At 37.2% G+C, this 22,565-nt stretch overlaps 2 protein-coding genes across 6 annotated transcripts; one reads left to right on the top strand and one right to left on the bottom strand.

Annotated features, from left to right (window-relative positions):
• The first annotated feature begins 16,330 nt into the window (after window positions 1-16,330).
• Window positions 16,331-19,850, top strand: LOC125472996 (Holliday junction resolvase MOC1, chloroplastic-like). Of its 5 annotated transcripts, XM_048575201.1 has the most exons (7): window positions 16,331-16,819; window positions 17,153-17,258; window positions 17,339-17,391; window positions 18,379-18,510; window positions 18,879-18,951; window positions 19,092-19,240; window positions 19,399-19,850. In XM_048575201.1, exons 1-7 carry the CDS (start codon window positions 16,448-16,450, stop codon window positions 19,441-19,443), a joined length of 930 nt encoding a protein of 309 aa, XP_048431158.1. In that variant the 5' UTR covers window positions 16,331-16,447; the 3' UTR covers window positions 19,444-19,850. The 5 variants fall into 5 exon arrangements, with proteins under 5 accessions (XP_048431158.1, XP_048431161.1, XP_048431160.1 ...); XM_048575204.1 differs by lacking the exon at window positions 18,379-18,510; XM_048575203.1 differs by lacking the exon at window positions 19,092-19,240.
• Window positions 19,851-19,951: 101 nt separating this feature from the next.
• Window positions 19,952-22,525, bottom strand: LOC125472980 (protein N-lysine methyltransferase METTL21A). The gene is made up of 7 exons (XM_048575173.1): window positions 22,522-22,525; window positions 22,283-22,423; window positions 22,028-22,101; window positions 21,892-21,949; window positions 21,716-21,817; window positions 21,275-21,386; window positions 19,952-20,421 (listed from the first exon to the last, which is right to left on the bottom strand). The coding sequence occupies exons 1-7, from the start codon at window positions 22,523-22,525 to the stop codon at window positions 20,289-20,291; spliced, it is 624 nt and encodes a 207-aa protein (XP_048431130.1). The 3' UTR covers window positions 19,952-20,288.
• Between the last annotated feature and the right edge of the window lie 40 nt (window positions 22,526-22,565).

The following is a 22,565-nucleotide window of genomic DNA, read 5'->3' as shown; positions in this document are numbered from 1 at the left end:
CATAATAGAGATACAATCGAAGATCATTAAGAATAATGAAAACCATAAGCATTGACAAAGCATTTGCAACTATGACATCATGTTACTCATGCTAAGAATTAAACTTAACGCGATCGTGACAAGCGACCTTCACTACTTTCAAGTATAAGTTAGTAACGATTATGTGAAACCTTCTTAAACTTTAGCCACATATTCATGCATGCTAATTAAGTGTCGACCCTCAATCAACAAACACAAATAAGTTAATCATCAAATAGTTAAGCCAATTGCATTCACGAATCAAGAGTTCATAACCGGAATTCATCAATTCATATTACATAAATAATCATGGTATTGAAATCACCCCTAGCCAAAAAGGGTTTAGTTCCTCATAACTTTGAAATCAAAGAAACACCTAAACATTCCAACAACTCAAACTTGAATTGTATGAACGTTTAGGCACTCTTCTCTTCCATTCCTCATATTACAAAACAAAGAGAATTGAATTTAAACATTGAAATCAAAGAAACGCGTAAACATTCCAACAACTCAAACTTGAATTGTATGAACGTTTAGGCCCTCTTATCTTCCTCTTTATTGTGGCACAAGGACTAAGGGATGTTGTTGGTGTGTTGAATGGATTGGGGGATTATGGAAATGGATGAGATGTGGTGGAGAAAATGGTGCATAAAATGGAGAGAAACTCACGGCTAGGGAGAAGATGGAAGTGTTTATGGTGTGTTGTGTATGAAATGAGATGATTCTTGAATGAATGAATGCAAGGGTATTTATAGGAGGAGTGGAGATGTATATGGCTATTTGTTTAAGGTGTTTGTGGTTGCAATGATGAAGAATTGCATGTGGAAATAAAAGGGAAAATGTGGTGAAATGATGAAGTATTGCATGTGGAAATAAAAGGGAAAATGTGGTGAAATGATGAAGTAGGAAGGTGGAAATGCATGTGAGATGTTGGAAAGGAAATGGGAATATGAGTAGGCCATGGCATGGGAGTTGTTTTGTTGGTGTAAATGTGCCATGGTTGCAATGATGAAGAATAAAGGGTGCATGTGGGGTGGAATTGAATGAATGCAAAGTGAATGAATAATGAAATGAGTTAAAGAGGGAGAATGTGGTGAAATGATGAAGTAGGAAGGTGGAAATGCATGTGACTTGTTTGTGGAATAAAGAATGAATGGTGGAATGATGAAGAGTTGCATAAATAATGCATGTAGGGTTAGCTAGGTTGGCTTTGTTTGGATGCATGTGTGTTAATGGTGGTTTTGCATGTGAATTGATGGATTGTTTTTGATGGAATGGATGGTTCTTTGCATGGCTTTTGAAGTGATTGTGGGCTTTGGAATTGGAAGGAAATGCATGGCCTTGGGGTTGGTTTAAGAGAGAATGGGCTAGGCCCTTTGTTTTATGTCCAAAATGAATACAAGGCCTTCAAATTCGTCCAACACTTTGGCTCCAATCATATGCTATCCATTCCAAGCCCAATTTTGCTCCAAAATGCTCCAAAATGCATCTTTTTGCTTCCTTAGCCATATGAACCTAAAAACACACGAAAATGGCTTAAACTACTAAAACAACTATGAATTAACAACATAGATGCACGAAAACAAGCTAAGTAAGTCGCCTAAATATGCTCCTATCAACTACTCGCTAGTGAAGCTAGTATGGTGCAAGGATGGATTGTAGAGGGTGTTGATGAAGAAACTGAGCTTGGTTTGGGAATGGATGGAGAGAAATTAAAGGTGGATAGTTCCCTAAAGCCTAGGAGGAGTTCTAGAAATGTTGAAGTAAGAGACCTTCATGAAGAAGATTTTGTATCGGATAAGGACAAGAAAGAAGAAGGAGGCGATGAAGAAGAAATTGAGTTTGAGTCTGACATGGAGAGAATCTTGGAAAGATGTGGAGAAGAAGAGATTGAGGCCTAGCTTTAAAACTTTGTAAGTATCTTATATCCTTATCCCTTTCATTTTGCATTTTATGTGTAATGTGTTTAAACTTTAAATTGTGAACTTGTTGGATACATGTATTATCCAAGAACACTCATTTTGATTATATGCTTAATGTGCTTTTAATTTGTAAGTTTGTTGGATACTCAGGAAAACAAGTTTCATGTGCTTTTAATTCGTAAGTTTGTTATATGGTCAATGACAATGTACTTTTAAATTGGAAGTTTGTTGGATGCTTATTGCATACAGGTATTATCCAAGAACATTCATTTTGATTGTAAGCTTGATGGATACTTGTTGCCTTATTGGATACATATATCATCCAAAAACACTCAAATTGATTACATGGTTAATGTGTTTTCAAATTGTAAGCTTGTTGGATACATGTACCTTATGTAATCTCTACTTATTTACACGATATACAATAAATTTACCTAAATTCGCCAAGGTTGCCTAGGCCCTAGGCCCCTGCCTGCCGCCCGACTAGCGCCTAGCACTTTTTAGAACCTTGTAAGAAAGTAAAATGTATATGAACATGCCATGACAATTTATAAATCTCAACAATATAATAGCACTTTCTGAATGAAATAAAATACGCCATGATAGGCATAATATCAATCCAAAAGCATTTGTGGAAACTATAAAACTTTATACATAATATATATAAAAACAAATGCCCACTCACTGATACATAGTCAGATCGTAGCCTCCTAGCCTTGCATGACCTCGTACCTCCTCGGGATAATTCTCTCCTATATGTGAAACAACTATAGTAATTAATTAATTAGGACAAACACTAAAAGGCTAGGAAAATCCCCCATAGTTTGCTCAAACAAAGGGTTTAAATATACGAACACATTTTACTCGACGCCATGGAGCCGTACACATCGACTACGCGTCGCCCCAAGGTCTCATGCACCCTCACACGCTCCCATGCACAGGCGACATGCTGGCATCCTCAGCCAATATTTCGTCAGATTTGAAGGAATATTTCATTAAATCTAACGACGTCAGTTAATACCTTAACGACATTAGAATATTCCATTAGCCTAACAAAATATTTTTCCTTCTTCTCTAGTGGAGCTTCGCCGTTGTTACCACCGTCTATCGCCGCTGCCACTATCTAGTTCATTGGATTCTGGAAAAAATTTCCTAGATTTTGTAAAAATTTTAAAATTCATAACTTTCTTATTTCTCAACCATTTTCGACGTACTTTATATGGAAATGAAGCTTGGGAAGAGAAGAACAAGATTGTACCTTTTAAAAGTCCAAAAAGTGAACGAAGATTGACTAAAAATAGCTAGAAAGTCTCAGACTTAACTCCATCTTCCCAAAGCCATGTGTTTACACATTGGCTCACCTTCAAACTTAGGCTAGGGACACCAGGGGGTTGTTTAGTTGCATCTAGACCAACCAAAACCTTGTAACTCAAACGAAAAGTCATAAGAGAACTTACACCCTAGTTGGAAGCTCAAAACTCAATCATTTTAGAATCGGTTTGTACGGATGGACTCGTGGTAATGAGGGGAGTACAATGGTGGTGGTTTAAGGTCCGATCCATAAGGTTTTATGATGGTGTTTGGTTGTTGTAGAGGGAAGATAGGCTCGGCGTGAGAAGAAGGAGAAGAAGAGAGAGAGAGAATGAGACAATTTCTGACTCGCTGAAAAAGTGAGGGAAGTGAAATGATTGGTGAGTGCGTATGGTCACGGGATTTTAAAGAGAGAGGTGATAAGATTTAGTAGAATATAAAAATACATAATCTAGCTCACCCTATAAAAAATAGTATTCCCAACACTAACTAATTAACACACGCGTGTACAATTCTACCCATTGTTAAAGCACTTTAACTAAGCGTAACTTCTTCGTTACAAATCCAATTGGGGTCTCAATTGCGCTCATGTATTCGTAACAATGAGTACCATTTAATTACAATAATAGGAAGAATAAATAAAATCTGAATAACTACATCCACGTTAGGTTCCACTTTGCCAACAAGGCCATAATCGTCATTTTACACACTCAGGAAGTAAATTACATGAAAAAATAGGGACGGGTCATCACAGTGGTTGCATGGAGACTACCCTTCCATAAAAGTGGATTGCAATTCTCCAATTATAGTGCCTTCCAACTCTTGCATATAACACCTTTATAATAAACCTGAGAGGAAAACAAAATTAGTTTCTTAACTGAAAATCACTTAATAATAAAATCTTGTATATGCTAGGCATCAGGGGAATGACTTAACTATACAATTAGGCGTTAGGGGAAGTGCCTATATAACAATGTGAAATTGAGAATTTAATTATGAAAATTGGGTTTATGGGATGAACTAGAGTTAACTCATATTCTAAGGTACATATCCAAGTGGTATAGGCATGGTATGGGACGTGCAGCCTTGGGTGCCTTAGATATGCGTTAGCAGGATTAGAAGAGAGTGAGTATATTCATGCATCTTATTTGCATATATTTTATGCATTGAAAGAATTGTTAAATTCTAACTATTATTCAATTGGTAGTTTTTTTGTTGTGAATTAAATTGTGCACTAATATTATTCCGCTGCATATTTGTTAAATTTTATGCAAAATTTTGTTATATGATGTTTTGTGTAATTAGTTCCAAATAATTTTATTTTATTTTTTTTTTTTCACCATGTCTTGGTTATAGAATTTATTTCTATAGCTAAGATATGGCTCACACCCTAATTCGTGAATAGTCCTTATTCGCAGATGGGTGCGTGACAATATGATTCTCCCACATGAGCATAAGGTGAATGTATTACACAATTGTTTCCTGATTTCTCGCCTGATCATGCATAATCTCAATTTAATCAGCATACTTAAACCATTATGCAAAGTATATGTATCAAAAGACAATCTCATTCTTCTGGGGAATCTTATCTAACATGAACCCAAAATCACCAATTTCTACTATGATAAAAATTAGAAAGACAAACACAATATTTTTGCATTCGGTTTGATCATAACTGGTTCACTATCCATCAAACAAAGTCAACCAAATTTTGATAATGTCTGGATATATGTCACAACAATGTATTGATTAAAACAAGATAACCAAGACCACTAAATTTCTTGTAAAACTCAATATTCATCTTCATCTCAATTAGCAATTTCAATCAAAATGAAATAGCGGAAGCATACATCATAATTGAAATCACCAATATATTGGGTAAAATCACAAAAGCCAATCCACGAGCTAAGATCTTGAACTCCATGATTTTCACAATACAATAAACATATCAAAGACAATAATGATTATTTTGGTTGACGAATTTGACATTGTGAGTTGTGTAATGTGCAAATTAAAATCTTTTAGATATATATGATCCTCATAGATTATGTTGTAATTGTATCCACTGTACAAATAGCATAGCGTAAATGGTGTCTTATAAATGGTAGAAGCAACTCGCTGCCCATTCTCCAATTTTGTGCATAACATGTGCATATAGTGTATATTTTATGTTCTTGTCATGTGCATATAGTGTATATTTTATGTGCTTGACATGTGCATTTTATGTACATGACATGTGCATATCCTTTGCATGACTTGTGCACAGTGATATAGTGTTTATGTCATCTATGTCATACGTGCAGTGTATATAGTGCGAATTTACATATTTCATATTGTTCACGTTAAGGTACCTTAGGACATGGAACATGGCTCAGATAACAAACACCGTAGTCCTTATTGTTTATTATCGTATAATAGTTAGCAAATACATTCCACAATACTGTTATCACAATATAATAATTAGCAAAATGAGGTTGTAGCACGGTTTTAACTCAGCATTAAAACCCTTAGTTTCATGTCTCCACTTAGACATTATGTGTTGTGAATTGTTTTGGCTATCCGAGAAGTGGAATGCCTTTTTAGCATGATGTGGATCAAAAGTTGTAGGAATCCATAACAATGTTTTTTTTGTCCCAACTTGAATTAATGTTGCTTCTAATTTGTGGGAAGAAAAAAGTCTTCCCCTTCTTTACCTTATATACAAGGTAACATATCACTAAGTACCCAAACAAAACCCATTACCATTATAATATATTATTATTATTGAGGGACCTTTGCAAGTTTCCCTCTTTTTGTACATTGTTTTTCGGTTTTGAAAGGAACCTAAGTTGACAATAAAGTTGATGAGCCATAAGGGTGAGGTGGTTAAGATAATCCCTAGGCCCATAGCTCATTGTTCCAAGGTTTGCCTTGTTCTTGCCATTTTTCCCTCTCTTGTTTCTATGTTAGCAGAAAAAGTTCTTCCATCGCAAAACACAAGAAATTCTTCTACTAACTGAAATTCTCTCTTCCTGTGACTGAAGGTTCAGTAGGCACATTTGTGCTCGATTTTCAAGGGTACTAAGGTAGGATGTTTATTTCCAAGTTTCTATATTAATGATTTATGGATATGGTGGGTATGTTCCAATTTCTATTTGAAGTGTCGTATTCCACAGATTTGACCAATTTTTTCCATGGTGTGCATATGGTGTGTATATGTTAAGTATATTTGTGCATAGGTTGGGCTAGGCATATATTGTGCAGATGGTGTGCTTGTCTATACTTTAATATCACAATCGCAATTGTTTACTAGTTCTAATGCACCTATGTTATGTGTAATTTCAGGTTTGTGGAACAAAACATAGGGAAAGTACCTGTAATGATTTGTCATAAAGGGAGGTCGGTTACATTCGATAAGGAAAAGAAGTACATAGGTTGTGAAGAGAAAGGAGTTGTTGGGTCTAAATCAATAAAATTGATGAAGTTCTTGGAGATTACTTCGAAGATCGCTTGCTGTGGTGCCTATGCAAACAAACTTGTATATTCATTGGGGACCATAATGACATGCAGTATTTTTTGGAGTATAACTTGGCAGTTATTGGTATGAGGGTGACACCTATATATGTATCCATGCTCCACATCTCAGGAAGTATGAACGCACATTTCACTATGGTCCCACTATGGTTAGATGCAACGTTTGAAGTAACGAGTACTTTAGCTGGCAAACAAAGGGTTTTGGGTACTACGGAGGTGCCTTTTGAAGATGGCGATTACATAGATTGGGTTACCCTGGTGGACTTTGAATCTTGGTAGTACGGATTTGATTCAACTGTTGTGACCACTTTTATAACTCAAAATGCAATGTCCATGGTTGACAGTAATGAGGTACAACCAAATAGAGGTGTATGTATTGAAAATCGAAAGGGCAAAAGAAGTATGGTTGTGGAAGACACGAATGAATTTACCGTCGATTCTTATGCTTACGTGAAAACCCTAAGCTATAATGTTGCGGGAAACGTGGATTGGCAACCATATTTGAAAAGGGGTGACCTTTTTGTTAACAAGCAAGGTCTATTGACAAGGCTTCGATTGAAAGTGATTAAAGGGAATTTTCAGTACAAGGTTAATACTTCTTTGAAGGGGCATCTCATTATCAAGTGAAAGGATACTCGATGTCCATGGCGGATTTCTGCATACCATAAAGGTAGTGGGGAGTTTAGGATTGCCAAAGATGAAGTCTCCCACTTGTATAATTTAGTTTTGTTGAATGACCGTCACCTTCAAGTCAACATGCGACTTGGTGGTCACATGATGAGGGGAAAGTTCAATGATCTCGATACGATGTACAACTCCAAAGATGTTGTGCGCGACATTAAAACCACTCTCAGGGTCATAGTTAGCTATAAGTCAACATCTCGGGCTAGATGACTGACATTGGCATCAAGATACGGTTCACCTAAGGACTCATATGCCAATCTTTCCACCTATTATGTAGAATTTGAAAGGCTAAATCTGGGTAGCAAGGCAGCCATTCTAACCGATGAAGACCATCATTTTCGGTACTTTTTCTTCATAATTAGTGCATTAGTCAGGGGTTTCTTGTCATGGATACGGCTAGTTATTGTTGTTAATGCATCTCACTTGAAGCCAAAGTACAATGATGTCCTTTTAGTCGAGACAGCGTTCAACTGCAACCCTAATACTACCATTTGGCTTTTAGCATAGGCGACATAGAGAACGATGATTGCTGGGAGTGATTTTTCAAGTAACTCCATTGAGTGATTGGGGATTTACTAAATTTGGTTATAATTTTGAACCACAACGCAAATATCGTAAACGTGGTCAATAAGGTTTTCAAAAAAGCTCAACATGGTTTATGCATGTATCACTTGAAAGGGAATATTAAGGCCAAGTTTCACTTAAAAAGGAAGGAAAAGTTTTTTTACCACTACCACAAGGCAGCAAAATCCTATTCCCATGCCGAGTTCGCCACACACTACATCAAGGTAAGAGACTTGTTAGCGAAGTACCTAAATGATGTGGGTGTTGAGAAATGGTCGCAGGCTCGAATGAATGGGAAAAGGTACAATGTAATGACCACTAACATTACCGAGAGCATTATAGTTACGCTTTGCGAATGGGCTATCCATACATTCACTTGATTGATTTCATTAAGGAGGTGTTGCAAAAATGGTTTTGTTAAAGGCCGGATATAGCGCGTATGACCACTACCACATTGTGCACCAGCCTCAGTGAGAAAAACTTAAGAAAAATGGTACATGATGCAAGGCACATGTGTGTCTATAAAGTAAGCGACACCGAGTTTCATGTTTACCATGCGGATGGTGAAGCCATGGTAGATATACGTAACAAGACATGCACTTGCCAGAAATTCGATCTTGAGCAATTTCCCTGCAAACACACCATTGATGCTTGCTTATTTGCAAACTGCAACTTCTATAAGGTGGCTTTGACCTGCTACAACCGTACAGCGTGGGAGGCAACCTATTCTGATTCTATATACCCAGTATTATCCGCTCTGCAAAGAAACGCAAAACATGCATCTAAACGCACGTTAGTCCTGCCTCTAACAGGGAAGGTACTAGCCGAAAGACCCAAGGAACGATGTATCTCGTCTAAAAAGAAGACATAGTCCATCGGAAATACAAGTGTTGCTAGAAGCTTGGTCTTAACCAACGAACTTGTAGGAAACTTGTTGATATCCCTAAAACCACATGATTGTTTCCTTTGCATGGGGTGTCCTTGTAATGTGCATGTCATGGTATATTTGAATTAAAATGTGTTTTTTTTTAAATGGTAGAAGCAACTCCTTGTGCATGGGTCCTGCATATATTGTGTATCCATTCAGCTGTGCATTTGTTATGCAAATAAGAAGGATATTCGGTTGTCATGTTTATAACCCATACTGAATGGGATGGGGTCTGTGTGAAAAAGTGATATTTATACAAGTCTACCATGATGTGGGTGAAAACCCATTGGATCAAACAAAGTGGCCAAATATAACCCTAATTAAAACTCTCTTTTATACAACATATTATTATTAAACATTTATAAGTTGACATGAGAAGAAATGACATCTTACACATTTACATGGAATGCACACCTCAAGTAGGTTAGGACAAGACATAGAGATGAGGTCATGTACAACTCATCTACCTTGTCTTATCAATTAGGTTATGAAGCCAACCAATACATATGCAAGCAAACCATGGAAGCCACTTATGCTAACCAATTTCCACTTTTTAGCTTAAGATTTACACAACTATGAGGATTATGCCTTTTCCAATAAAAGAAACCTTAAAATAATGGGGTAAGTGTTATTCTATTTGCCGCCAATTGTTGAGAAGAATCTCAAATCGTACATTACATTGCTCTTTATCACACATTTTTTGTTAAAAAATTGGGGGAAGTATCCCACCAAGGTATTTTGTGGCGCCATGTATCCATCCTTTGTTTAGGGAACCAGAAAAATTTGCTAGCACCAATTTTTTGCTTTTTTCATAGGCAATCATGTCTTTGTTCACCTATTAAATCACAACATTTCACATTACTAACTCCACACATGCACACACACGCACACACACACACACACACATTGCAAACTTCATCATAAGATCAGCCTCCACACCTAAAATAGTTCAACAATGTCTGATTATACGACACCGATGGGGAAATTTGGCCACGAGAATGAAGTCACTAGCAACTTCGATTTAATTGTGGCAAACCTTATGGCTAGGGAACATGCCGCATTTTTCAAGACTCAGATCATCGATATTGAGAAGGAAATAGAGGCATGTAAGGTAAGAATTGAGTTGTTAAAGTCTATCGAGAATGGCCACAGACTCCGAGCTCGGAGGCAACATTTCAAGGTCAAACTCTTGAAACACAAACTGAACAGTGTTCGTATGAGGACAATGTTAGCCGGTTCAAGGTCTCTGAGGATCTTGAGATGAAGAAGAAGAAGGCCTACGAGGGATGAGTTGAGTTGTTCTAGGTGTACGCCAATCTTCACAGTGGCACCAAGGCCAATAAAAATTGGTTTGATGTCGACGTGACCGACAAGCGCCGCCTCTTTTATAGGAGTTTGTTCTAGGCATGGCATTGGCCACCTTTTTTTGTAGACTGAGAAGGTTTTTTTTGTGTAGTCTTCCAAAATTGAAACTTACAGAGACCTTCTCAACTTGCTGCACCACTGTCCTTCTTCTTAAATTGGGACATTAGCGCATTAAGATAATACTTTTGATCACTTTGATGTAATATGCATTGCCGCTCGTTGTATTGAAATAGGATTAATGACTACCTCCACTTTTGTTTTTCGTCATTTAGTGTACCATGCTTTCAGTTATCCTCTAAAAGAAGTTAAGAAATTTTTGACAAAAACTAAAGAACTTAAGAAAATATATGAAATTCTATCTGGACAATATGTAAATATCATGTGCATATTATATTCATGGCACATGCATGAAAAACTCATATGTACTGTGCATGGGACGTGCATAAAATGTGCACGAAAATTACAAATACTAAATTTTCACATTTTTTTTTCTAGGTGGGAAATTCAAACTACCGCCAAAATTTGGGGCCCAATTTTTAATTTTGGGAAACGTACGAGACACCTCATTTTTTGAATTTAGTTGTCCTTTGATTTTGATGATTTTGGGTGTATATAAGGAAACACAAAACACCCTATTCTCTCATCCCTCTAATAAAGAATCCATACCACAGTAAAGCAATGAAAACTTCATCTTCCAGTTCCCACCTTGGTCCCTTCACACCTCTCCCCAAAAATCTTCTTATTCCCATTCCCACTCATGACATAGGCTCGTTTGAGCCGTATGAGCTTGAAACAATTGTAGGGAGGATTACTAAGCACGAGGAAGATCATGAGAATAACATAGCATCCTTGAAGCAGAAATTGAAAATGGCTCGTTGACTCGTCGAGATGTTAGCGGCAAAACAGATTGAGAAGTTCATGTCATCCAACTCGTACAATCATGCCTTGGCCGAGCAATACAAACAAGGCTTTTGGTCAGAACTTAGTAAGGGTTTTGAGACATTTCACCGCTATGCAATGAAAGTGGATGTCAACAAGAAGTGGGCGACCATTGACTACCACAAGGCACTTACGTTGGGACCACTCACCAAGAATAATTTAATTTCAAGTTAATTTGAAGTCTTTTGTGGGTCCTTCATATTTGTTATATGTTGACATTCCACATGTGGTTTGTCATAAATAAGAATGACCTTAATGTTTAGTTAGCTCAATGTTATCTACTTATATTAATGGAATTTCGTTATCCTTTCCAATGTTGGTTTTTTACATACAATACAATAACCAGTACTAAACATTATATGTTCAAGTGATGCACATAGCATGTACACGCCATGCACATGAAATCAACAGGACATTCACATACATCGCTGCATCAGGAAGCCTTAGAAGTATAAATGCCAACACAAGGCCCTTGAATGCTAAGTAATAAAATAAGGATTATATGCTCAATACAGAAACCATGTGATTGCAAAGTGTACTAAAATTAGACTAACAAGCTAATTACAACCAATGGCAACAAAAGGTCCTTGAATGCTAAGTAATAAAATTAAGAATACATAATGAATGCTAAAACAATGCAATGCCAAATTTATCTAAAATTACAATTACATACCAAGTACTCAAATTATGATTGGAATGGTAACCCAATTGTTTGGTTGTAACAATAAAACTACTAAAATAAATGGTGTCCACATATTGATTCACACAAATGCACGACCTTTGATGAACTCGATGGTAAGCTTCAATATGAAAAAAGGCATGTTCTGAGGTTTTACTTGGTGAATGTCCAAGCCCGATGATATGTAGTTAGCAAATTTGAGTAAGAAAACTCCATTACGACCTACTAGAAAACAGCAACTCCAGGTTACAACACAATACATATTGAAGACATTTACAATTAAGTACGAGATAAGTACGAAAGGAACATACCTGTTCTTCTATTGGCCGCAATTCATCCTCGCTTGAATCTCAAAAGGTTTATCCATCACTTTTGGGTTTAGGTTCAAATCGCTTTGAGCAACCTAGAATCTTGATGCCATTAAAAGTTGGGGTATTACGAAACACATATGAGTAAGTTGTTTCTTCATTTTTGACCACCTTGACCTTGACCAATGCAAAGTAGAAGATGGACATCAGCCAACATCCAATGGTCGCCATTCACATAACATGAGATGAATATTTGGTTAACATCATTCCATGCACGCATATGTGGCGTCACAGTTGCATCGGCTAACACAACCTTTATCAAGTGCTTTGAAGGTGTAAAAACCGAAGCTTATTTTGCCTTTGCCTTGGACTTGCCCTTACCATTTCCTGCAACAAGGATCTTAAATTATGCATATTCTTGTTTCATTTTTTCCTACACCGATGCATTGCAACACGATTTTAGATTTTCCCACAAAACAAAAACCAAGGACATGTATACCTATTTGTAAATGGGGTGCAAAACTGTATTACGATCATAAATAGACGGAAGAGAGGGTAACAATACTAACATAACACTTACCCAGAAATAGAAGTCAGCAATTGTCCACCGCACCTCGAATTTTCTAGGATGCTTCGTCGATCGCTTCCTTAGAAGGTAAAGGCCAACGTTGATGTGCTGAATCTAAGGTCAAATGTATTGTAAAAGCTAAAATTAAACTATTGTACTAGCTTATAATGTGGTAGACAGAAACTAGTTACAAATGAAGAACAATTACTTACATTGTTATTCAAAGTACCCTCGGACTGAAGGAGTGTGGTAAAAAAATCCTGACCTACAATAGCCAATCCAAATAAGTTCAGTTTATCACTAGTACACACTAAAAAAAGGACAGGTTGTTAAGGATATATGGACATCGAGTTTGTATTCAATTGTTTTAATGATGACCAAAAGTGAACTTACCCCTGCGAACCCACCCAACGCGTTAAGACGTCGATGAAAACCTCCATATCCGACTTTGGGATAATCTGCATGGGTTTCAAGACAACAACAAAATCCTCGATTGAATGACCATCACTAACTTTCCTTCCGTTGTAGGATTCGAGAGGGGTGAAAGGGTGCACCAACTGTATTCCTTTATGCTTTCGCTACATTCCTTTACCAAGAAAGGGCTTCGAACCAGATGGACCGGTGGCCTTGTTCACTTCAGTGCCTTCGTTAATGTGGGTACCATGCTTGCTGACCTTTGTGTCCTCGTCTTCCTCTCGAAGATAGAAAACTTGTTTTTTCCCTGATCTGACTGACCCTACCAACTTCTTAAGGGTCGGGGGCTTGTTAAACGATTTTCCATGTGAGTCGCTATGTTGATGCTCAAGCGCGACAGCCAACTTCATGCGGGCATGCCACTCCTCCTCTAATGCCTCTATAACTGTCCTCAACCAAACTTCCATTGTCATAAAAAATTCTTCAAACTGTCACTTAAAAATAAACTCAAACGCCCGTGTATAAAAAACAGTGATTTCATATCATAAGTCCACTGAAACTGAATCCGGTCAGAAACAGTACATGCGTGTAAATTCAAACTACAATTTATAGGGATTTATGTACTCATCGCTGATTAGGACGATGATGGCAATGCTTCCATGCGTGTGTGGTATCCGTTCTTCGCCTTCCCTTTCGGTCCAGATAAAGGTGTGGCCTCGAAGTCTTGATCAACATCCGAAACACCTTTACTTCCATCCTCTGGTTTTGCATCCGTACCAGCCTCAACATCATCAAACATGACATTCCAGTAAGGCACCATCTTTTCTTTCTCGATCGGAGTAATCGGGGTGGACAACAAACTGCATCGTACAAAATCAGTGTTGCATACGTAAGTACAACCAATTCGTAATACTAAATTCACTAAATTTATTAAAACTCGAACAAACATGTACCTTTTTTTGAGCAAAAAGACAGCTCCTTAGCTTGTGATGGGATGGATTTAGGTAGGTGTCCTAGCGGCAAATTTGGGGCCATAACTGAGGTTTCTTCGTGCGCACCTTCGCATAGTTTTTCGACCTCAAGTACGACAATGTTTCAAACAACCAAATCTACAAAATTTAAAGCGATAATGTCAATAAGTTGCAGCGAAAATGAATGCAAAAGTGCGTTCAACTTATAACAACAAAATAAAAAGGAAATTACTTGAAAAGCTTAAGGAAACTCCCTTAAGTTATATGAGTCCCGGATCGTTCCCCCCGGTTTCTCTGCAGGGTTTTCTTCTACAACCTTATGGTGGGTCAAAGCGGTTATGGATATGATTGGCATCAACACTTGGAATGGTGCAGTTCCCCAAGGATATCTTTCCCATTTTTCTTCATCTTCTACCAGCTGAAGCAGGTGGTAGTCAATGGTTGACTCCTTCTCCTTGCCCAAAACAACAAAGTGGGCGAAGTACAGTAGATCGAGCTTGTTGGCACATGTTGAATTACTCCACCAATTGTTTCATGGTTATCTTCTTCTTCCCCCTAAAATAGATGTCTCTAAGACAACATTCATCATCATTCTCTTTGGGGAGAGGGGAATTCTCCATAACTGCGTCCCGTCACCAAACAGAATTTGCAGCTCCCGAAAGTCTCGATATGTTCCCCAAAAAGGAAGGAGACGAAATCATCACTCACTCTATCATTAATAGCCCTAAGGATAACATAGTTGGTGAGTTGCTCGAACTAGTCAATGCCTTCCACATCAACCAAATGGCTAAAACACAAAGCCTTAAATTTGTTCAATAGATCCTTTGTAAATTGGCCTCTAATATTACCCAGACACCATAAGGCATATGACAGACAAGAGATGATTGCAAGAAACACCTCATCCGACAAACACAAGAGTTCCGTTGGATGTAGATTTGACTTTGGACTTGCAATATTTAGAACATAAGCAAATCAATTAAATAAGATAAGCATGCACATAGGATTTGCACATCATATGCATATTGTCTGCCCAAATTAAACCAGTTCATCAACCAACTACAAGTATGGTGCACATCAACATATCTAACAATTCATGAACAAAATTCAATCGAATATTTCCAGCAATATCAAAAGAATATGCAAAAATTATACATATAGTATGCACAAATTCAACAAATTCCTGAACAAAAATTAAGCATGCCTAATATATAGACATGCATGGATTATGCACGCAGTATGCACGAATTGATGAACATGTTTCAATCAATTAATTTCCACCAACCTCTAAACCACATGCACAATAGAAATTAACATCAAACAACTTAACTATACAAAACACTAATTCGCACCCAAAATTCCCAATTTTACAAAACCTAGGTTCAAATAATTAAATTTCATTTCAAAGTGTACCTTTTTTGGATTTTGCCGTTGAAATCTATTGGAAAGGATGTGTAAATGCTAGGGTGGAAACAACTTTTTCAAATATTTCGAAAGGATGTGCAAATGCACAGCACAACACCTCCTAAATATATAGAGTGGATGGAAAAGGTTCCGTCGGTTGGAAACTGGGGTAGAAAAGGGTTCTGTTGGCCGAAAATTGGGTGGAAAAGGTTGCTTCAGTCGGAAATGTGGTGGAACAGGGTTGCGTCGTTTAGGGTTATGGTTCTTGGAGCTAAGGATTGGGCGCCATAGATTTTCAAACAAGGAGGAAGAAATGCTAACTTGGTTTGACAAAATTACAAGGGCAATTAGATCATTTTAAGGTGTAGAAAAAATCATATTTTTGTGCATCACGTGCATATAGCGTGTGCATATTTGAAATGTCTTATTTATGTCCCAATATTAAGAAATTGTCCAATTTTTGGGCATTCCCACCCCCCCCCTTCAAAAAAAAAACAAAAAAGAAGAAATAATCACTATCCCTTAAGGAATTTGCGAGAGGTGGAAATGATTTTACAATCATACTCATATTCTAACCGATACTAATTTAGTATTACATTTTTCATTTGATTATTTATTGAAGTAAAATATATTTTCTTTAACAGATTAGGTTATATTACTCATTAATATAAACGGGTCGAGTTTGGATCAAATATTCGTCAATTTAACTGGTATTACAAGATTGGAACCATTAGAATATTAAATATGTCATGAAAACAGCAAGAACACCGAGCTCTACCTGATAGGATGATTTAAATGAATTGGACCAATTGGTGTTGTGGTGTGGATTGTGTAAGAATTTGAAATTTGAAATTAGAATTTGATGGAAGCTGTCAACCGCCAACTTCATCCCCAACTCATGATAAGACCTTATCTCTCATTCTCTTCCAAATTCAACCTCAAATGGTGTTTTTCTCTTTACTCTCACTCGACGACACCCTTCTCCTCCGCTTCCGCTTCAACAAAATCCGTAGGGGTTGGTGATAGGGCCGCCGCCGCCAAGGTTTCCGACGCTGCTCAGCTCAAACACAACTGGTTGGCCTCTCTCTCTTGCCCTTTTCCTCAGAACCCAGACACCTTGGATTCGACCAGTACCAATTCGGATTCCAGTTGGGTCATTGGGGTCGACCCGGATGTTTCTGGTGCTTTAGCCCTCTTGAAAGGGGATGATGACCCCGCTTCTTCTTCTGCTCAGGTTAACTAACTAACTTAACTGCCTTCCTGCTTCAACCACTACTCTTTGATTTCATAATATCTTAATTTTTAAGAGCAGTTAATTTGTTAGTTAGTTATTCAGTTTAATGTTATTATTGTTTCTCATTCTGGGTATGAACTGTTTCTGTTTCGGTTTGTTTCGATTCAAGGATAAATTCTTGGCAGTTTAACATAAATTATTTTGAACATTGAGAGATTTTTTCATGAGTTTGATAGATCTTGTTACAATGCCATGGATTTTCACTTGCTAATCCTGCTCTGCTTGTTGGCCCTGTCAATTTATCCAATCTCGTTTTGTTTTTCGATTTCTCAGGTATATGACTCTCCACATTTAAGAGTTCTGGTGGGTAAAAGAGTTCGGAGGCGTTTAGATGCAAAGTCTATTGTTCAGTTGCTCAGCAGTTTCGATGCTCCCCCTGGTATGCTCTCCTATTCCTGTCATTATTTTCCTCTATCCTCCAGTCCTTTTGGCATACTCAATTGCGTTTTCATGTCTCAGGCACGGTTGCATATGTAGAGCAGTCGACCCCCTTTCCAAAAGATGGAAAGCAGGTTAGTGTGATATCTCTGAGTAGAGTATTCCTTGGTATTGTTTTACATCTGGTTCCTTTGTTGTTTTTGTTTTCTTTTGTAAATTGTGCATATGAGAATTGCTCGGGAATTCATTGATAGAAAAGGTTATTCCATATTGACTTACCCTTGTATCAGGCCTCGGTACGGCCTATACATGATTGGGCCATGACGGTTTTGGCAAGGTTAAAAATGGATGGTACTTATAACCAGACCCAACCGTTGGAGTACCTTATAGGAAAGAAAAAATGATTTTCTTTTGATCTCAAGGCTGCTACCGAATCCTTACCAGTTATCCTGACGTCTTGTATGATTGCATCATTGTCATCCCCAGTATTACAAAAACCTGGAAAGAATCAGAGCCATTAAAACACTTATCTTTGATTTCAGCATAAGAGATTACTAGCAGGCTAGTTAGTCTTTAACACCGGCTCTGCTACCGTGTTAGATAACCATTGACTTTGAAATCTTAAGTCTTCAGGGAATGGACCAGCAATGCATATCAAGTTAACCGCCCTTCCTCATGTGCAATCCCATCTTGCATGTGTAGGGCCAACAGAGGGAGGGAGGGACTTAAACCGATGGGTACAACTTATCCTTGCAAAACTACTACTACATATTCCTAGTAAATGTGAGACTATGCTAAAGGAAATTTCCATCAAATTTTACAAACTGATTTTCAGTTCCAGTAGATTCTCTAAGTGAATATTTTGCCATATTTTCCAGTTTATATCAAGATATTTATCATTAGGCTTTTCGGTCAATTATTTTAGTTGTAAGAACTTAAATTTCACCAATTCTCTTATCCATTATTGCTTTTTCTTAAAGTTCTTCTTTCTTGAATGTCCTAGACTACTGTGATCATTTTCATTTTGCTTGACTGATTGCCTTCCAAATGAAAAGGGACAAGAAAACAGAAATCTGTTTGAATTCTTTTGGTTCTTGCTGAGAGTTTTTTCCTGGATGAAGGGATGGTGGAGTGGAGGTTTCGGGTATGGACTATGGATTGGGATCTTAGTTGCCATGGGGTTTTCAGTTGTTCCAGTGTCATCTATTTTGTGGAAGAACAAATTTGAAATCAGTGGAAGCATGTATACAAAGGTTGGTTGGTCCCAACAATTTATACAGGCTATTTACAGCAGTTTAAGTTCAGAATTTATCATAAATCTAGTTGAATAGAAACAATAGGCTAGCCAATGGTTTGATTCCTTCCAATGTATAAAGTACAACAAAAAAAAAAAAAAAAAAAAAACCGACCAACTCTTTTACCCACCAGAACTTTTTTGTATTTGACATTTCTTGATTTAATTTTTTAGAATGTCCTGTGCGAGAACTTTTCCATTGACATTTGCAAATGCTAAGTATTGACATGATGGGATGATATCCAGACAGTTGCAATTTCATCAGTGAGTTCTATGTTGTAAAGCAAAACAAATATTGTATATTAATTCTAAGTTTTGACTTGATAGGATGATAGCCGGAGGGTTGCGTCTGCATTATTTCCCTCATTGAGTTCCATGTTGGAAAGGAAAAAAGATCATGGTATGTATGTATATATAATATGTATATAATGTTTCAATTATTTGTGATAAAAAAAAATTCTCTAGATTGAGAAAGACAGATGGAACTAAAGAAATAAATGCGAAGCTCCCAGTCTACTTTTACTTAATCGAGGAATACAGGAATGTTGGACTGCATTTTTCAAAGGGCCCCTTTAGCTTTGCGCTGCTGTAATGTAGAAGACATGTTTGTTCATATCACCTGTCTTGTGCTCTGTGGTATAAACGCCTGTGATAATCCTTGCAAAAACATATTCAAAGTCTATTCGAGTGTATGATCCTTTTAATCTACATGAATCTTATATGATCTAATTCTGTGATCAAAAGAAAAAGGGATTTTAGTGTTCGATTTACTGCAATGTTCTTTACTCTTCTCTTTTGAAAGGATAGTAAATGATGTTCAATGTTGTGAATTTTCCTGATATTTTAGGGAGGGCTGATGCACTACTCATTGCCGCGTACGGTAAGGGGATAAAGTCAGACTTATCATCCAATCCAGAGATACCATAAATCCTACAGATTGCCCTTCTCCGAGAATCACACTTCATCCCCATTCCTTGTTTTTGTTGCTGTTGGCCGTCTGTTATAAACGAAAGAGAGGAATGATGCGTGCAGAATGCAGCAGCTTGGGCAGATTCAGATAATTGCAAAGACAGTTGGATTATTGGCTTCACGGCTAACAAAGGTTTTCAGGAACTAATTCTGGCAGGGCTTTTGTGGTTTATACTTTGGTCGGAGGCTTGATTGGGATGAAAAGATGAAGAACATTATGTTGATCAACGGCACTTTAATATAGAAGCCTGTAATAGTTCAGCTGAGCTGGGTCTAGAACATTATTGTGTACTACTATTAGCTGTTAATCCTCATGAGACTTGAAGGATAGATCACTGGACCATACACAGAAAACCGTTGGGGAACCAAGGAGAGGATCGAGACGATCATCTTACGACTCAAGATAATGATATTCACACACTAATAAGCTCTAAACATAAAACATATTTTGCATTAGATTCCTCTTGCTAGCAAAGCCAGGCAATTTCCCCAAACATTAGACCTCTCCTTACAAGCAATGAAACAAAGCATACTTGGAAACATATATCATCATCCAACGAACGAGATTACTTCCATCCGACCCCATTGGCAGAATATAGTTGAAACGAAAACTTTACAAGGAAACTGAAAATGCAAAATCCAAACCTAGGCAAGCTTCTCTCGAAGCAAAATACAGAATGAATTATCCATTTCTGGTTCAACATGGAAAGGAAGAAAATACACTTGAAGCTCTCGTGATTTGTCGCCCATAAAATGTGAACGTTGTAGTTACTCATGCTGTTTTTTAAGGGTCACCTCAAAGATGACTCCTTCAAGGTTTCCAACCACAGAACGAGTCCCAACTACTTCATTTATCTGCATCCCACACCGTGCAGCTTCGCTAATGACCAACGAATCCATACTGCGCACAGAAAAATCCAATTGCATAAGAGAGGGAAGGGAATTATAAACAATAGAACTCTAAGCACATTGAAAGTCATGATATCAGCAGTGATGAAACTTCTTCACATGATATGATCTTGAACCACACCAAAGCATATGAATTCTAGGTGATAATGTTAAGAGTAACAACTGGTGCAAGATAGAAAACATCGATGACATGGTGGAGATCTGTAGCTTTTACTCCCACTCTAACCAGTATAGGACATAAGCACGGAAAGCAAATCAGTCATCTTTTAACGGGATTATGATCAAAAGAACCCTAAACCCTAATTTCTATCTGCACTGTCTTTCAAATGGATCCTCAATTTCTGAAATCACGGAAAAGAACCGCCTGGAAAAGTGATGAAAGAAAAATGTTCAAACTGTGTACACATACCAAAGCAAATGCTTTGTTCTAAGGTTTTTTTCATTTATGCTCGAGAGCATGAACAATTAGCAAGAGCCACTGACTTAGGCAAAACACTAAACCAGACAGCACAGCAATAGACGATCCACCACCTCCTCACTTCCTCAACACATACAGCATTACTGAATACAATGATGTTTCCATTGAAAAATTTGGCAATTTAAAATTAGCAGTGATATTATTTGACTTAAACATTCAGAACTAAATTAACAAACAAATTTTCAGAATAAAATACCTTGGAATCTTTAGTTATGAATGCATAATGGCATCTACATGAGTAGATTTTGAATATGAATGATAATACCAACTACAGCAGCACTTATATAACTCTCTGGTATTACATTCAATAAAGACCTTTTCCGAAAATGTGAAGCAAAAAGCAAACTAATAACAAGTTGCTGCTTACGTCTTGGTTCGGGATACATAGGCTAGTATGAATTTGCATTGCCCATCCCTTCTAGCTTGAAGAAGTTTTTCCACAGTGTTGAAAAGCAAACAAATGCTCGATTGTTGAAAGCGTATGCATTGTCAAGGGTTATTCTTTTTCTTTCCTAAAATATGCTGGATGAGGAACTTAATGGTAGGATGAAATGTATGTCTACTTATTTCCTACAAAAGAAATATTGAGCAGATAACAAAATCACAATTTAATAAAAGGTGGAAACAGAAGGTACAAAATCATGATTTTCAATTTTCAATAGATGAAAATAAAGAACGCATTAAACTGGTTTCTATCAATGTACAGTGTAATCCAAACGACTCTAAATGCAGGTGCACTGACTCAGTTATGTAGCGAATAATGTAGTCATGCTGCTCAACTATGATAAAAATTAACAATTGTGGATATATATGTCAGCTCCAAGAATCAAATCAAATCCATTTGTATACGTCTGTAAAATGTGGCAGATCTGCTCCGAATTTCCCCATTCGAGTTTCTCAGCGACTAATTCTGCATACACATAACCAAATCGAATTATCAAACAAGTACACTACACATCATATGTTTGGAGATTATTGTCTCACCAGAACAGCAGTTAGACATCTCGGAAGATGCATGCAGATCTATATTTTTCTTCAGGATCTGCAACGAAAAACATATAATAGTCAAATAAGATTACTAGCAGACTAGAGATGATTCATCAAAATACCATGACCTTGCCTTGAGAACTTCATCATTATGGTCTGTTAATACAACTTTGCTGCAAAACCTGCTGCACAGTATTCCAGTAATGCCTGTAAATTGTAAAACGGAAGTTACAGAACCAATACAGATATCGCGCACGCTTACGTGCAGATACATATACATATACATATACATAAACATATAAAAATGTGGTATACCAACTATCTTATGCAATGATGGAGTCAAGAATTACATAAAGGGAGAGGAAGAAAATTGTTGAAAACTACATACCGACCCCAGAGCCTAATTCCAAAACAGTGCATCCTTGCAGAAGCACCGCATTGTTTGAAAGGTAATCGTTCAACAGCATTGCTCCAGGCCACACCAATTGCCCTGTGAGATCAAAATCGGCTGTTCCAAGAATAGTTAGAACTACAACAATGCATTATGTATAAAGGAACCTATGTGACCCCGTTGTCGACTTGTAAACAAAATTTAAAGTAATGGCTTCATTCAGATTAGGCACTTACCCATGTTATTCAAAATCCAATACATTCAAAAGGATCATTACTTA

Source organism: the organism of the source record quoted next, unplaced genomic scaffold, assembly GCF_019419815.1.
Source record: "Pyrus x bretschneideri cultivar Hongxiangsu unplaced genomic scaffold, Pyrus_bretschneideri_v1 Contig79, whole genome shotgun sequence".
Classification (NCBI taxonomy): Eukaryota; Viridiplantae; Streptophyta; class Magnoliopsida; order Rosales; family Rosaceae; genus Pyrus; species Pyrus x bretschneideri.
Note: the sequence above shows the minus strand (reverse complement) of the source record. Positions and strands in the feature narration are given on the sequence as shown.